Source organism: Opisthorchis viverrini (assembly GCF_000715545.1).
Source record: "Opisthorchis viverrini unplaced genomic scaffold opera_v5_175, whole genome shotgun sequence".
NCBI classification, from domain to species: domain Eukaryota; kingdom Metazoa; phylum Platyhelminthes; class Trematoda; order Opisthorchiida; family Opisthorchiidae; genus Opisthorchis; species Opisthorchis viverrini.
Window position 1 is genome coordinate 330,773 of NW_008751833.1, and position 18,147 is coordinate 348,919.

The following is an 18,147-nucleotide window of genomic DNA, read 5'->3' on the forward strand; positions in this document are numbered from 1 at the left end:
GGCCTGGTGCAGCACATTCAGTTGCCTGAGAACATCATAAACGAGAGATTCAGCTGGGTTCCAGGTGAGTCTCTCGAAAGAACCAAATTAGTTTGCAAATGAGTGTATATTCGCTAATCTTAGGGTTCTATTAATGTGGTGTCAGAAAAGGTATGTGCGAATCTAATTTAAACGCTGCGCGGAGCACTGACAACTCAGCCGGACGCTGGTTGTTAATTTTCGGAGCTTTGGACATTGTGGTCGATTTTACTTTTTGATTTGTTCCCGAGTTATTCATACGTACTGGCCAAAAACAAGATCCGGGTAAGTTACCTAGTGAGTCACGTTGCCTTGCATTGATCACAATTATTTGTTCCCCTTGTAATTCGTGCCTGAATCCGCGATCGAATTCACGTCAGCGTTTTCTTTCCAATTGTAACCCCCCGGCTGAGCTGATTGGTGCACTCCATTCGGCTGGCACTTCTAGGGACGTTTTTGTCCACGGTATTCATAACCTACCCGTTTATTGGACCCCGTATCAGCGTGATCCTATTCAAATTCTTTTCAATGAACAACTACCAGAGGCCTAAATCATCCAGAGTCAGCCTGATTTTGGAAATCCATGTTGTAATGGAATCCAGAAACACCGAGTATAGTTTCGAGGTGGCAAGTCCTCAATCGTACATAGGAATGAAAACGCCCCGGCATCTCATCCGGCAACTTGACAGATAACTGATTTCTTGTATGATTAGTTCTCAAAAGGTTGCACAAATCGGAGCTGTTTGGACGGGTTTGCTGTCGTGCTGAAATATCGCATCACTTTGGCTACTCCCTTTGTTCAGCTACGAACGTAAAAAAAACAAACAAGAAACAAAAAAAACTACGTAAAACAAAGACCGACAACTTGGAAGAATCCCTCTTGTTAATTTTTCAGGTTCGAGTTCGAAAACGATCCAGATGCACCTTTCTATGTTTAACGCCCTAAACTCTTCAGTCTGAGTAAAGGAATAGCTTACATTTAGCTCTATAAAATCATTTTTAAAACGTGCTTGAGCATTCACACTTCCCCTGCTTGGTTCTACATTAAATTAGTTTCACTTCCTGGTCGTGTAAAAGTACATAAACGTCCGTACCCCCCTCTAAGGTTCCGAGAATTTCTGTTTGTCAATCAAACCCTGGCATCCTGGATTGTCAGTCTAAAACGTCTGACGGTTGATTTATGTTTGCTTTCAAAAGTAACATTTTATCTGTTGAAAATACCTCTGAAATACATATGGCTGCGGCAGGAAATAAGTTTTTTTCTCACCACAACCAACCACTCTTGCTTCTGTAAATTCAATTCACAGAACAAACCGTTTGTGCCGACACTCAAATTTATCCGACCTGCTTTTCTGAAGTTCACAACACTCAGTGGCGATCCAGCCAATCCCAGCCCATTGCGCGAAGTAGAACCATCGAAGACGGTGTCCGGAACAAGTGAGGACAAAAGTGTAGTTGTCTGCCAGTTGGGTAGAGCCTTTCGTCCACGGTTTTGCAACTGGCCTCCTGACGCTGGTCAGTGTTGCTGGCCTAGTCAAGTGAGGACAAAGCGTTTGCGGTTCCACTGTTCCGGAGGAAAAATTGTCTATCATTTTTTTGAGTGGATACAAACGTGTCGATGCACTCCGGTTCCGTGTGAAGTACTGTTTGTCGACAAATTGTCCACTATCCAAGAACTGACCGCGTAACTTGACTGCGTCACGTTTGGTGAGTAAACACGTATAGTACTACCAAAGCCCATCTATTTCAGACAAAATGGTTTTCATTTTCAAGTCATTGCGCTCTCATAAAAGACAATGGGAGTTTTTTCCTAGGTGGTCATCCATCACTCAGTCATATGGTTTTGCTCAAATAGACATCTGTTTACAAACTTCTGTACTTTTCCGACTCCACGTTTCCTGAATGGTGGACAAATGAGTAGCTGAGTATTCAGTCAACAGAAGAACAGTCATTAGAAGCAAAGGGACACCGCTTCAGCAACACAGTGTAAGTCTTTCAAGTGGGAGAGGGGACGGTGAGTGTAAAGCGGCAAAGCAAAAACAGTTGGTAGAGAGTGATCTAACGGCCAGTAATCAGAAACGATTTCCAAATTACTGTTTTGTCCTGTCACGGGTATTCGTTCCACAACGCTGAAATAAGAGAGTTAGAGACCTGCGAAATGAACTATATTTCTTCATCCTGAGTGAAAAGTTGAATAAAATGAATGCAGATGAAGCAAATGGTAAAAGCAACAGATTTATGGTAAGTAAAAAACTCTTGTATTCCTAATGAAATCTGGCTCAACGCCTTTGGAACCTTACTCAAGGTGAGAATCAGTGATCAAAGATAAATTAACAGTGGACAGGAAGCGGTTGGTAATAACTGGGTAGATATTTTTCAGAGCAGGGTGTCTTGATCCAAAGAACATGTCAGATTCAAGTGAATGTCGCTAGGTGGGTTCCAAAATAAATGTAAGCGAATAAGATTTGCATGCAGAGAAATGAGAAACTCATTGACTAAGTCATCTGTCTACTCAAAAATACTGAGAGCTATGTTTGCTGGAATTTATTTTATATACAAAAACAAAAAAAACTTGAACAGAAACATAACCCAAAGGACAATCGATTGCAATCTTTCAAGTATTCGCGAAACATGTTGGAAAAACCTTCATTTGTAAATACTATTAGTGTTGACTTGAAATTCGAATAGGCATCTCGTTTGTCTTTTCAGGCAGATGTACAAAGCAAAGGTTGGCACAAATTTCATTATACCGCTATTTATACGATTGAATTATTTTTCCGTATCAACTGCATTAACTCTACGACTGTTTAAAACTGACTGGCATCACAAACTCACTTTGGCCTTTTTTGCGACATAAGGTGCATTTAATGCAAAATCACGTCAGTGTCTAAGTGCTAGCGTATGCACGCAAGCAAAAAGCAGACATAGCAGTGGTCTGCTGATAAAGTGGGCCAAAAAACGAAGCGTCTATTCTTTCAATAAAGTCCCGAAGCGCACAGCGCCCAATGTGGAAATGGTGTACATCTTAAAGCAATTGGTTTCTGTTTATCTAAAATTTCTATGAAACACTCTTGTTCGAATTCATCGAATGAGGACTTTCCGCTTGAAAAATTCAATACATTAATGTTTCCGCTCAGTCATTCACGATCTAACTTTCGTCCACCAAAATTGTCGCGATTCATATTTCTGTGATTCTGGGTTCGACCAAACTTGAAACACAATCTCTCTTACAAATCGAAGCTAGTCAGAATAACCTCTATCATAATCACGTGATATGATTCCCCATTCAGCTACTCTCTGGAGACGTTATGTGAAACTGCTCTAGTAAAGCCCGTCCGAGGACGAATGCATACTAATAATAAGAGTTCATCTCTAAAAACCGTTCGGTGCATCGGTGTGCTGAGGGAAGAATCAGGGCTAGGATACCGCCAGGATTTCCGGGTCTAGACAGGATCAGCCTATCTGTGGGGGCTCGGTTTGAACCACAGATCCTCTGGTCAGTAAATTGTCGCATCAACCACCGAGCCAACCCGACCTCTTGTTGTACTAACCCCACCAGTGATTTTTTTGGCTTCCGACTTACGCAGAGACCTCCTCATGTGGGATGGCTTTAACGGCCGATGTGTTATTAATTTCTGACGGAACATTTGCGTGAGAAGCTTCTCTAGGTAAGTATTATTTGACCATGAGTTTTGTAAAAGCTGACTACATCAGGAATTTTGGTATGCCCTGCGTGAATTCATTGGCCAGTAGACGGATTGGCGTGTATTGAAATGTCTTTTAAAAAATGTCTTTTAAGAAAATAGCATGCAAATCAAGACACTGCAAAATACGTGCAACATTATATTGTAATGGTTTAGAACATTCGGTTATTTCCAGTGAAGAGTTCGTCCTGTCGGTGAACCCACTCTATGCTGAAGGAGGGAACCACTGTCCAGCCGTTGTGAAACGTTAACATTTTGCATCACAGTTTGCATCCTAGAGGTTTCCTATCAGCGATTTCTCACATACATAACGTTTGGACTAAAGTGGCTCAACAGCAGTGTAATAAACCCACACATAGACAGGATGTAACGTCAATTATAGTTCAATCACGGAACTCATAGCTAGTGGTCACATGTTGACTGGCTTCGATGAAAGTTTCATTCATCTTGTTTAAAGGCGTGTTACTCATGGTGCTAATGAGCTGCTCGCATTCAACACTAGCCGGGAGGTTGGTGGTTCTAAACCCTCCGTGAGATGCGTACCACTGATGATTTCCAATAAGGACGAAATAGAAGTGTGTTGCTTCTCGACTTTTCAGCATATAGTAACTACACTTACAGGATGGGTTCCGAATCACTTCATACTAATAACAACTAAACCATCTGTCAAAAGCTGTTAGGGTACCTGGACGACATCGACGTAGTGCTCTCTGTGTACGTTGCACAAGGAGTTATTTGCTGGAGCTGATAAAACCTGTTAGGCCTGTAAGCCAGGAAGCCATTCGAATGTGTGACAGTATGTGGTGGCACAATCTAATCGAGGGGAGCTACACCTTTTTAAGTGTATCTCTGCGACGCTAACAGCAGAGACGTATTGTTTTGCACTCTATCATCGTCACGAACTTATAGTGAAAAAAATCAGCTTGGCTTAGATTTGATGAGTGAAGAAGCCCCTTGCACGGAGATCGTTTAATGCAATTTATGGACAATCTATCGTCCAGTTGCATTCTTATATTGTATCAAGGATATACTGTTGCTTCGTTGCGTAGGAATCAGACATAATTCAATGCGGGGGCACTAAAAAAGTTGTCAGGTTTGAAAGATCTAAACAGGTTTGACTGGACCTGCCAGTTGAGATGTTCCTCAACCGGAAACGTTGCTTCGGAATGCATCAGTCTTTCGGACTGATACCTAAGACAATTAGGTGTTTTCTTCTCAAGTTCACTTCATTTATAAGAATGATGAAACACTTCCGGTAAGAAGAGCTGACTGTGCTAATTCAGTATATGTACAGTGTATCACTCATGTAAATTTACGTTGAAGTTCAGTGACAAAAATTTGGCGACTGGCCTCACTTTATGAGCCCAAAACTTAGAAGAAATTGTTACTCTTACTAAAGTTACACGAAGTATTGCTCGTGAATTATAACTGTATTTGCTATAACACTTAGTGTTTCCTCTCATTGCCTGAAGATGGACAATCGAGCAAAATGGACTTTTTCCGACTTCTGTCCTTCTGGTTCTCACAAACACAAAACATGGTAAATCAATCAACCAATAGGAATGTTGTTAATGCTGCTATGAAGCTGGTTTGTATTGCAAACCAGCGAGCTGTTGAATAACCAACCTGCCTGGCAGATGAGACGAACCGAGTCTAGTTTGGCAGGAGAGTCTTGGCTAGCCTTGACTGTTTGCAAAGATTTTGTAAACACAGCCTAATGAAAACCGCACTTTCCAAAGTATGTTGGCGCCTACCTGATGAGCCCCAAGAAGAGCGAAACAGGTCGTGGGCTGTCGAAGAGTTTTCAGCAACCTTGTGAACAGTTTCCTCTATGAAAATATGTTCGAACATATTTGGATTGGTGAAGAGCGACACCACAAATAACGTAACAAGCATTGTTCGTTACTACCTTACGTCTTATGTCAATCAGGTGAGCAATCTTACCTCTTCTAAGTAATATGATGCACTTGCCATGGCAAGTAGTCTGAAAAACGTTTACGGATGATAGTGGGTAGCATGATCAAACAGTCATACATGAAGGAGTGAAACGGCCATAGATGGTCTGGCTACTCAATAAGTTACTTTGCCAGGAGTGTGTGGTAAAGAAATAAAAATAATAACGCTAGATTGAGAATAAAATAATAAAGAGGTCAGATGGAACAGACTCACTAATAATTGTTCTCTTTAAATGGTTCGTCCTGGGCCCGGGTCAGCGAATAAACAATAATCCATTTATGGTAGTCCAGGGGTCTTCTTCTGAACAGTTCCCACATATAATAGGTCCCGAAGATGGTCTGAAATGTTTTGATACCAGAGTTAGCACATGAGACTCACGAATGACCGCTGCAAGCGCGAGCAAAATCAGAAGAGAGAGTCGAAGCACGTGACCAAGTTTGTATTGCGTGAATCTTGTACAAGTGCACGTTTTTGTGGTTTTTTATTCAAACAAAAAACGATTATGCAATTGAGGAAATACGTACTGTTATAATGAAAGCTAAATAAAGGTACAAAACACCACAAGTTCGACGCCGGTAGCTTTCCGAGTGGCTTTTCTCCAACTTATTTCGTTTTGTTTGTTGTGTCTGTCTCTGCTTTCCATATTTAAGCGTTATTTGTACCGAACACAAAGTAACAGGAAAGCAGCTGTTAGCATATTTTGTTTTTTTCGAAGAGGGTATGTCTATATTCTGAGCACTGGGAACATCTACAGAGCGGATGGAAGCCGCGTGTAAGAACATGTGTCTCAGTTTGACATAGCGTGCGTCGTTTGCAACAGACGACGCAATGCCTAATAGAATAATTGTACAAGTTGTTGACAGTTGTTGTGGACCGCCCAAATATGTCGACACAGTCAATGAGCACACAATCTATTCAAACAAAACCGAGTGCGCTTAACCGAGTATCGTAGAAAAAAGATGTCAGTAAAAAAGAAGAAACGGTGACAGGTAATCTGAGGATTCTGGTCTAATCTAGTAAAATGGAGTGAGTGAGTGTCGTCTTGAGCATGTCGCCTGCCGAGCTCTGGAATCCTGAGTAACCGAAATAGAATGACTGAGTTCGATCGGAAATGGGTTAATTTCGGGAGGTCAGGCTTGTTGCAACGCTTGTGTGAACTTCCTGTGTGCAAATTCAGTTTACGGATTTAAATACTGCCAAGTCAGCTCTCACGCAGAGGAACCTCTGACTGGAGCGGCGAATTCCACATCAGGTGAGCAAACAAATAAGCAATGGGCAGTAAGTGAAAGCCATCTTCCGGTGAACTGCGGCATTCCGGCGAGGTTTCGCTTGAGTAGTTCCGCTGCATCATGGATCTCCAATCTACGACGCAAGTGTTGATGGGTTTTGGTAAACTAGTTTCCCCGTTTGGGGTGTGGTTTCTTGGCTAACTAGCTGTTGTCTAACTCAGACACTAATCCAACTCCCAGTGAATAACCGGAAACTATCATCTGATAGATAATCGATCATAGCAAAGGACCAGATAGCTATCAAGCCATAGGATTGTAGTTTTACCTGATTCTTAATACGAAAGTGTCGTTCGAAGCAAAACTCCCAGCTAATCGAGGGCCTTCGTCTTTATTAGGACTCACCAGGTAGGGCGAGGGGGATGCAAAACTATTTTAAGCTGTAGTCTCCGACTCTGTATCCCAGCCGGCCATTTTTCACGGCTACTAAATTCAATTTGAGGAACGGCACAATTCCAGACGGTTCGGGACAATCGTTCTGAACACGTTGTCTGGGAGTAAAACTGCCCCACGGTATAAAACCTTGTCCTTAATTCATTAGCATGAAATGGCTCCGCGCATCCTAACATTGTCCAATTTTTGCACTCAATGTAGACTGGTTTTATTAACGTTTCTCACTTTTGAATTATGCAAAATCTCTCCCTAAGTAACTAAATTTAGCCATATGTTTATTGTGCATTCGTCTCAAATGACGATGCTGAAGATTTGTGTTCTTACAATGGCGGATAAAATCAAGAAAAAACGGGTGACCTTAATAGTCTTTTGCACAGTGTTCTGGGATCAAGAATCTTGTGGGAGTAGTTCACTGATATTTTCAAAAATACTTCCATTTATCAGACTGTGAGATTTCATCATTCAAGTGATGTCAATTGATACGGTTAGGCCATTTCATCACTGTCGGTACTTATCAACCACCAGTGTATCAGAAATGAGAGTCAGTCAGACCGACTGTTTAGTCAACTAGCTAGCAGTGTTAGTACTCTTATTCGGCCTATTATGGGTTCACTTTGTAGCACAAACTTTCCGACGTCCCGCAATTAAAACCAAGAAGTCGTATATTAGTTACCGACTGTCAAGACAATGAAATCTAAGCGCAAGTTGAAGTCGCAAATCAAAGGATACACAGGAATGCTTGACAATATAATTTGATATCTGGTACTTTTCGTGGAATGCACTCATTCACACACTAATTTGGTTTTGACGATAGACTCACAAATCCAGCTAAACCTCTTGTTTGTAATATTCTTCGGTCGAATGTGCAACGAAAGGGACGCATTACGTGTCAGTTGGTGTTATGATAAAAGAAGGCTGCTTATAAGTTTGCCAAAAACCCTATGATAGTCCGCGACTGCTTTACCTCTTCTTAGGACTCACCAAGCAAAGTTATGAGTAGTTTTTTCCAAAAATATACGGCGATATGTCGAATATCGCATCGAGTGAAACATTAGGCAGTCTTGCTGAGAAACATTCATTTGAATAATATCGAAAAAGAGAGATTCAGCTGGGATTCCGGATCATTCCGCACTAGTTTAAATGTGGTGAGCAGATGCTTTAAAAATGAACCAGCTGAGGCTCCCTGAAATAGTTGTAATAAATTTTAAAACACCACTCATTTGCATAACAATTTAGTTTCTCACAGAGACTCCCTTGGGTCACAGGGGGATCTCCCGTTTATGATTTTCTTCTTCAAACGAATATACTACACCAGGCCGCTTCATTTTCCATTTGGTGCCGAGGAGTTTTCAGCAACATCATGGGTAATCTACTACGTGCGTGTCTGTAATAAAATTTATCCAGCAGCTAATAAATAGTCACCGAGCTTTATTATCTATAAGGAGGTTATGCGTGTTGTATACCGTATATCTAATAAGGTCTCCGGATTCGGCACTCAATGTAATCTTCTAGAAGTGATGAACATTATTCATTATCATTCTACAGCTTTGACCATTTTTTCTATGGGCAGTAATTAATTGTCTGTGATGATATTATCAAACGTTTTTAATCGTGATAACAACGTTAATGACTTGACGAGTTAGCACCAATGATTTACACGAGGAGCAGTGTTGTTCGTCAAACAATATTTAGTAAAAATGCATCACACTGACGATGATTTCAACCCGGTAAATGGAACTAGAAGAAACAGTGCTGGATGAAATAGGAATGAGATATGAGGCTCCAAATTTTCCGTTCCAAAAAAAAACAATAGCTCCACTGTCTTACCAGCTTTCATCATAAATTCTAAGTCGTGTTCGCATGCCATGTGCTTTCACTAAATATGCTTTCTAGATCTCCTCTCGACATTGTGACAATATTTCAAAATATACCCTCGGGTTCTTCAAGGAGAATGGTTGGAACAACGGGTTTTTAAGCGTTATCGTACTCAAAGCATGACTGTTTTCTTATTTCTTAAGAGATGAAATTTTGATAACTGACTTTTTAAGGTGAAGCACCAAACTTTTAGTGTATGATAGCTCTGTCAGACTGGACAGTCCACCTGTTATGGGTACGAATAGAGTCGGTCGAAAGAGGTCCAGCGTTAGTTGTTCGTCTGACGTTCCAGTGAAAACACTTTAGTATACACTGTATAGAGAAGGCTTTTTTGCACGTCGCATCTGTAGCAAGTGTGCTTGCAAATGGTTGTACCTGATTTGCTTTGAATTAACCCGTTGAACTGCCTCCTGAGTGGACGGGGGCAAATGGTAAATTCGTTGGAGGCTACCATCATAATACCATCACTCTCTTGTTGACAGTCCTGTTTCCCTTTGGTGGCGACTTTTCACGAAAGAATAACAAAGCCATTTGTTGGGTTGTAAAGCCTTATATTTTCGTTATCTCTCGCCAAAACTCGGTCTCCTACGTCTCCATATGGTGTAACTCGGTGTGAAGGGGCTAGTTTACGCCGGATAATCACTGAAAGTCTTGGATGAGGCTCACATATTCGTGTTATGCCAGCTCCGCTGCCGCTTGAGTAGCATTTTTCATTTTGCCTCCGGTTACAGTGTAACACTGTCCCGTTTCATCACACGTCACCCTAACCAGTTCAGATTTTTCAACTTAGCCACACATACAGAGGCGATCTCACGCGACATAAGCTACATTGTGGCGACCGATTATGTTGTTTCAACCTATCCTTGAATTTCGTTTGCTTTAAAATGTACCGGATATGTTTTACCGGTTCTAGCTGTATGCCAACACCTCACATTCATTAGACTTACCGAGAAAGACAAAAATATGGGTCCCACTAATATAACTAGTGATAAGTTGAATTTACCTGACAAATATTGTGTGATTCGGAACGCAAGTTAGGTGAGAGGGTGCAAAATAACGCGAGGATTTTTGTCGGAGACTTTAACTGGAGGAAGCCGTGCAAAATTTTCCGCGCATCCAACGCAGACTGAAAGCACTGAAAACAAGTTTATCCTTTTCATTAGCCACCCTTGAACGACCTTCTGAAGTGCAGCGCCTTAAACAACCCACCAAATAAAAGTCACATCTTACTGAAGGGGAAATGTCAAAGACAAAGCACGGTGGAAACTTATTTGTTCATGTACATTGAAAACATTCTCCTTTATGGACACGTAAAGCGGAGTGATTATCTTCTGGTCTGGGTAGTGAATTTCACACTAACTTCAACGTGCGTCTGTATTAACAATTGACTTATTGTAATCTCTCCCATGGTGATTGTGGCTTTTACTGTAAACGAATATACGACCTGCGGTTTTATGTAAGTGTGAGTGGTTGTCGTTGATTCTTTCACAAGAACCTCCGTCGTTCTCAGTTATTGGATTTGGCCGTAGTTTGGTGAATAACTAAGTCTGCATTCCACTGCTTTGTAGCTCTGGTTCCTTCTGAATATCGTTGTTACCATTTTCTTTAATAAAGACCTGGTTACATCCAAACCATTTACTTAATACTGCCGAGATTAACACTACTTCGGGAGTATACATACATAAATGTCCGGCATCTAAAGAAGATTTTCCGGTCATATCATTAGACGCCTGCCAATAATAGAAGAGCCACTGGCGGTTTGCGTTTGTCCGAATGCAATGTTGCAGGTAATTTCTTGGTCTCCAAGTAGACCTGGGGTGAGAGATTGGTTTGAACTTGGTGGTACATTGCCGGGGTACCGATACCGGCGACTTTTCTACTATCGAGGAACAGGCGTTACGCGTCCGACCTTTGAGGTTCGAATATCATTCCGATCCTAGCTCAGTACGACACTAGTCAACTCTCACTGGAAATATGTCTTTAAAACACAGTCTGAGAGGTAATGGATGACCGGGGATACTTCATCATCCACGCAGCTGATGGAATAACTAACGTCAGTCCCACTTGCTTACGTTTGCCAGGTGGGTTACATTTACCCCCCCCCCTTAGAAATGTTTTACCTGACAATTCGCAAGAAATGAGAAGAGTAACATTTTCCTTCTTTGTCTTTTCCATCGTCCACGTCTCGTCGTGTCAGGGATTCTCCGTCATCTCTGCACTGAATGCCGGCATAATGTCGACATATTAGAGTCCTGTGATGACTTCTAGATCTACCAACGTGGGTTCACATATGCCAGGTTAGCAATAAGTCATCCGTGTTATTGGCTTTCTGAATGCATTTGTTCATCTAAAGGTAAATTTGTCTTTTTGGCTGCCGTTGTTTCGGTCACAAGCCGAGAGACAAAGAGATATTTACCCGAAACCCTTGATACAGCCTACAGTTCTATGACTTAGTCTGGAATTCACTAGTAGACTTTGCGGAGAAATTGCGTGCATCTTTAATGTCCGCCTGACCGGAAGATGCTGTCTTAAGCTTTTCAGAGATGTGAAAGCATGGAAACCTTTCGTTCTGGTGGGTGGAGGACGTGTGTATGCACTGTGGTAGAGACGTAAACTGCTGGTCCTTGCTTGAACGGACGAAAGCGCATATACTGACGTGGTTGGTGTTCGTTTGGGTTGGTTTTACGATCATTGGAACGTTACTTTTGCCTACATCCAACGTATTGAGTTTTTCCCTGCAGGCCAGTTGCTCTCTCACTTTGTTTTGGAAATGCGAGTTCTGTGCAGCTGAAGTGATAACAGAAGGGAAATCCAACTTGTTCCACGATTTTGCCATAATTTCGGTGATCCAACTGGATAGTTCTGGAAATCGGATCATTTGTTGAAGAGGAATACTGATTGTTGAGATTTGGGTTCCAAGTTGATGGCACGTTTAGAAAACAGCTGGTCGGAAAACTTCGTTTGAACTTTCACTCAACTGGTAGGTTGTCAGTACTTTTAGAAGATGTAATACTGACACCCATTGATGTGGATGTGTTCTTCATAGCCACCAAAACTAACACCAGAGGAGAAGACTGGTGCTTTGCTGCACTAGTGATTATATTTAAATGAGGCCGGAAGTAAAATTTCGCTTGAGAACATTTTAATGACGTTATTCTGAATAAGAGCATTATGTCAGCAAGCAACGGCATTACGGTTCACGTATTTCAAAAGTGGGTTTGTCTGATTGATATACGATAATTATGTGTAGATTTGTCGTTGAAAATTCCAAATGAGAGATTAAACTTTTTTAGACTTGGTTGCCTCCTAAGAACTAGAATAATAAAACTCTGCTGGTGAAGCGTGTCAGTTGCTTGGGATGTAAACTTGTCTTTCAAGTTGAGAGCCGAAGATCGTAAGCTGCATTTACATGATTACGAAGAGTATGAACTGACTGTGCCTTCGAATTCAAGTAATACTGTCAACCTCTTTAATTCAAGAATCTTGCTAACGCTAAGCCTTGAATGCACACAGTGGCAGCGAGTTGCCATCATGCACAATGCATGTTTGTACATCGACCTTCCAGAAATAATTTGACATCCAGAATCTCTGATGACGCATTTTTGGTTTCATTATCCAACTCATCATGGATTGAGAAAAGTTACTTTTCACAACTACTTCCTTTGCAATCAAGCGTGGTGGATCACAAGTCTTGCACTGGTACCCAGCTAGTTTCAGAACAGTGCAGCTGGATAAATTCACACCAAAGTTACTTCAAAGGACCAAGTATTCAAAGTTTTGTATAGCCGTGACATTTCTGTTCAAGCTGTCAAAGGTTGCGAAGCTACGGTCAATGACACTAACCCTCTGTCCATTTGGGAATGATAAAAATCAGGACTGGCAACCGTCAGAAAATCCAAAAATGTGTAGAGATGTCGGTTTGCTCCTTTCTTACCTGACTTGTTGCCTGGAGTGAGGCTTCTTACTTTATGCCAAACCTCTGGAAGATCCAGTGACTACCTCCGTATCAGTTAAATGAAGGCAATGGTTTTATGCTCCATACTGTTCCCTTACGTTAAACGTATTGAGTAGAAGACTCTTTTCTAATTGACATTTCATCCCTTCAGTAAAACCAGTCTATACCTAAAAGCCAATAAGCACTGTAATGCTTACTGAGACTTATCACCGGTGCGCATCTCAGGCAAATTGAAGGGGTTTCAAACCTGTAACCTTCCGGTCGGTGTGTGAAGTTTTAATCGTCTCGCCATGAGCAGCTGATTAGTTCGCACTGATACTTCCCAACAGGAATTTATCAGTTGTACCGCGGCTTCGGATTTTAAGCAAAGACTGCGCTCGTCGAAAGGACGAAATCTCAACCGAAGACCGCCAAATATCCCCATTTTACCATGAAAATTATCGCCAACACTCCGCAGCAAAAGCCGACCTGCAAGCGCGTGCTGGTCATTACGAGGTTGACAAGTGGAAAGATTTGAGATGTATAAATATTCCAAAAATTCATCCAGATAGCTGTGATTCTGCCTGGGTATTTAGTGTACAATTGGACCATCAGTAAAATTCATTGGTGTCACTGGGAAGTTTTACCAATAAAGTTCGAACGTTCCAAAGAAGAGCAACTTTTTTCCGTCCAAACCGGCTTACACGCATGGAGGACAAATGTATGAACGTACCTATTTGGTGGATCACTATATAGTAAAACATATAGTACTCTACCTTCTCAGCCTGTCCTTTACAGCCGTCTAGCAACGTTATCTCAGATTCCCCCAATTGTCCAGCCACCATAAATGGTCTCACCGTAGATTTTACTAGGGACTCAAAAGCCCGGTACGCTGGAAGATGGGCGTGGTCTTTTTCCGTCTATCACAAACCACTTAGTGCTCATTCCTCCCCCAGGTGATCTACTTTGTTTAGCCTCTCCTAAGTGATTTAACCAGGTACTTTTCTTCTCACTTCCCACTTAGTACCTCTCTTTGGTTTCAGACACACGTCAAAATTGTTCCGTCATATGCCCCCGTTTTCGTTTGATTTTGTCCGCACTGACGTCTGGTAACGAAATCTCATCATATTATGACAGAGGGGGATTCCGTAGAATAATACTAATACATAGACTTTCTTCAAAATATCACTGAGTATTATGTCTGTTCACATCACTAGAGTACATCTGGAGTACTACAGAAACTACAGAATGGTAAAATTTAACCAAGTACACATCACGATCGAAACACTATATCCACGCCGATCCGTTGTAAACACAGGTGGGGGAAGCTATTTCCGGTTAAGTAGACAGAACTATTTTTCATTTGACTTCCCAGACGAATAAATATGCCGCTGTCTCATGAAGTTGGTCGCGCCTTCTTCACTGTTTTTTAATTGGCCATAGAACAAACCCTTGGGAACCTAAAAAATTTCCATTGCAGCAAAAAGTCCTTGATGATGCTAACGACTCAGGGAGCAAGTTTGCTTCCTAAATGTGCTGGCCCATGCAGCGGATTCTCCCCAGTTGACACAATCTTCAACTTTATTATTATTATTATTACTTTATTACGGTCACATATGGTTGATGTTTCAAATGAGAACCATTAGGTGACCAACTCTCAAGTTCAAGGAAAGAGAACACGACTAACCTTCAAATTAGAATTCTTCCAACACAAACTTGGATAGAAAGTTTGTTCGCTGGTTTCTCCTTGTATTCCGGAACACAACACAGCAAAGGTTGATTTTGAGGTAGCTTTTCTTTCGGGTGCACGGCTGCAAACGACAGACATCGGGCAAGCCCAACACTTGAATCAGGCTTAGGTGATTGCAAGACAAAATCACTCACTTTGAGGGGTGCTAGGATGAACGTATCTAGGAAGAAACTATCATAACACTGAATCTAGGATACACTTTAAATCAACACTCAACAGTACTTCAGCCTACAGAGTTCCAACAACATAATTCATACGATTCCATCAAGTTCTGCTTACGAAGAAATCCTGTTTAGTTCCAGGACTTTGAAGAAATTTCTTCCTGGGACTCTACAATTAACCACCTATCAATGCGCTTATTCTGCTGTGAAAAAAACACTTACGGGTGCGCGCTCCCAGTGTACAATAGTTTTGACAAGTCTCTTAAACATTTATATCCTCTAAGGTAAGTCTACCCCAGGGAGTGATGGAAAGTGCGGAGAGACGTCTCACAACAGCTGTTCTCTTACAGAAAGATGCACCGTCAAGTTACTTTTGGTCTGTTCCTCAGATGGTTTATCCAAAGGAGGGGTCAAATATAACAGAGTACGCCTAAGAATTTGCCAAATATTATCTATCCAGAGGATGCTTTAGCTAGATGGATTAAAAGCCCTCTTCCGTAGGAAATCTGTCCCTGTCGAGTGTTTTTCTGGTGACAGCAAAGCGGTATATCGTATGTTTCTCGCGCAGGATCAAGGCACCTCTGACTGGTCGGACGATTAAGTGCTCTAGCAACAAATCTAAATAACAAAATCCAGTTAATAGTGGAATGCAGTCTGCAGTATCTACAACCACTTACTATTAATGTGGCGTTAATGGTGTTGCGTCAAGAATCCGAAAAAATCCAGGTATATAAAGAAAACTAACGTCTGTAGCTTGTGTATTATCATGAGACTCTACCCTGGATGGACAAAAATGTAACGCGAACGAGTAAAATCAGCCTCGATTATGCCTATGTCAATAACATCAGATTTTAACAGTCGGTACTGCTCAACCAGTCAACAAGAGCATGCCGAGCTTTTTTTAAATCCAAACAATATAGCTGCCTATTAGTTCCGATAGAATACTTTAGTTTGTTTCGCATTTTACTATAAATCCGTCTGCTGTGATGGAGAAGTTTTTTAAAACGCTGGTTTCAAAAGACCTTTCTTGAGATGGTCTGACGTGCAAAAAAGCCCGAGAGAATTAAATCAAGCCCCTCCGTTTCTGGGTCCTAACTCTGGATGAGGTTCACAAAAATCTCCGTGCGTTACTGTTTTGCGAGTTCATATGAAACCCCATATTTGGAGAATAGAAATAAATGTTCAGTCAAATTTATTCTGTTACAAATGCCATGAATCAAATACTAGAATAACGACATGACCTAAACAGTTATCAGAGATGGAAAATGAAAAGTGGTCACAGTTGAACTCAGCTTATGATAATCAGGAATTGCTACTTAGTGAAGTAATTCCCGCGAAAAGTCGTTGGCCGACAATATTAAAAAATGCAGCCTTTTGTAGGTTATATTCTAGGTTTTCGAGGAAGAAATTGGTTACAATTCCTCAAAGGTGCACCAAAAATGTAAGCCTTACCAACGAGCAAGAGTTTCCTGCGGAACTTTGTACACGTATGGCTACCATGTTCTTTTGGTTTGTGAGCTATGTGTAATATCATTTCTTGCCAACTCTCACATCTTATTTTCCTTATTGACAGAGACATTTCCATTACCTAACATTCAAAAATACATGATGTTTGTACTGTCAGACAAACCTCATGGGTGGAATGAACCCCGAAGGCACATGTTTATGTTAGGAACAATTGGCGTAAAACACTTGTACGGCGATCACTTAAGAAGACGGTCGGGGACAGTTTGCTTGGACAAAGCAGACTGTAACGGCATCAATAGGATTGGTTTGCATATCTACCGGTATCGGTATTGTATGTGCTCATTCCAAAGGTGTCGTAGAGGAAATGCAAGTGTTCACATTTTAGGGGAATCACTTTAGAAGGGGTTTACTGCAAGTGGTTATTAACCACGGCACCTAAATTTATTCGAGGAGCGTATTTCAAATACCGTAGGGAACAAGGAAATTCAGAGCTGTCGTTTTCAGCAGAACCCACCAGGGCACTGGAGATATTCGTGACTCACGTTTATGTGGTCGTTTTAATTTGACACCTGAGCAACTGAAGCAAAAAAGTTGGATCGGCATAACCGGTAAGCTGTTCGATTTACTTGTCTCAGCGGACCCTGGTAACATCAGGTGAACTTCGGTCCAGACGCCTAACTGACCCATTTCTGAGAGCTCACATTAAACCACGGTCCTTAACGAGAGCACCACGCCGTTCATTCTCAAACCGCATTCAAACCGTTCGGTTGTCATGACAACCATAAACGACTGTGATATATGACACGAGACTGGCCCTCCACTAAAATCACCAAAGCTCTACTCATTACAGCTGGACAAATCCACTCAATCCAGTTAGCAACCCCACCTAGACTTTGATTGCTTCCTGTCACTTTATGGATGTCTGCGTTGATGAAACCGGAAACTGTGAGCTTCAACTTCCCGGTTAATCTAAATAATGCAGTAAACGGAAATAAATCACGGTGCACATAAGCAAATTAACGGCATATTATGGCACTGAAGTATGAAGTTGGGGTGGAATTAGCTAAAATAATTCATTAGCAAAACGTAAGATTAGGCTCCTAAATTTCCCACATATTGGTTCACTGTACCAGTGCTAATCCCGATGACCCAATGCAAGTTGAGTGAGAGAATTGATAGCAGTGTTAAAAACTGTGGTTTTGTCAGACACATATTCCTGGTAATTCATAATAAGGATAAAACGGCTGTAAAGTGCTTCATAGATTTTCAGCACAGACTGGCTTCTCGTAAGGACGAATTCTCACGTGAATAACTTACTTCAACCAGATATATATATATATATATATATATATATAATGTCCCCGAAACAGCTAGAAATGCTCAGGTGCTGGTGCAGAAAATCTTCCCCTTGAGGTTCTCCTCCACATGGATGACCCACACTTAGAGATTACTCAGGCATTCCCACGTGACTTCCAATGAATGAAGAAGAGATGTATTGTTTTGCAAACCTACATCAACAGTGGTACATCAAGCGATATCTGAAGATGAACGAACTTATTCAAACCCTACCGGAAAGCCAAACTTGTTTCTGACTGTCTTGGAA

The 18,147-nt window shown here is 41.4% G+C and overlaps 1 protein-coding gene across 1 annotated transcript in view; it reads left to right on the forward strand.

The window, feature by feature from the left end:
- Positions 1-1,706, forward strand: part of T265_07579 (hypothetical protein) — a gene marked incomplete at both ends in the record, with an annotated part of 28,450 nt that extends 26,744 nt beyond the window's left edge. Inside the window, one exon of the mRNA XM_009173136.1 lies at positions 1,326-1,706. Coding sequence (XP_009171400.1) covers positions 1,326-1,706 — 381 coding nt within the window. The remainder of the gene's footprint in view (positions 1-1,325) is intronic.
- Between the last annotated feature and the right edge of the window lie 16,441 nt (positions 1,707-18,147).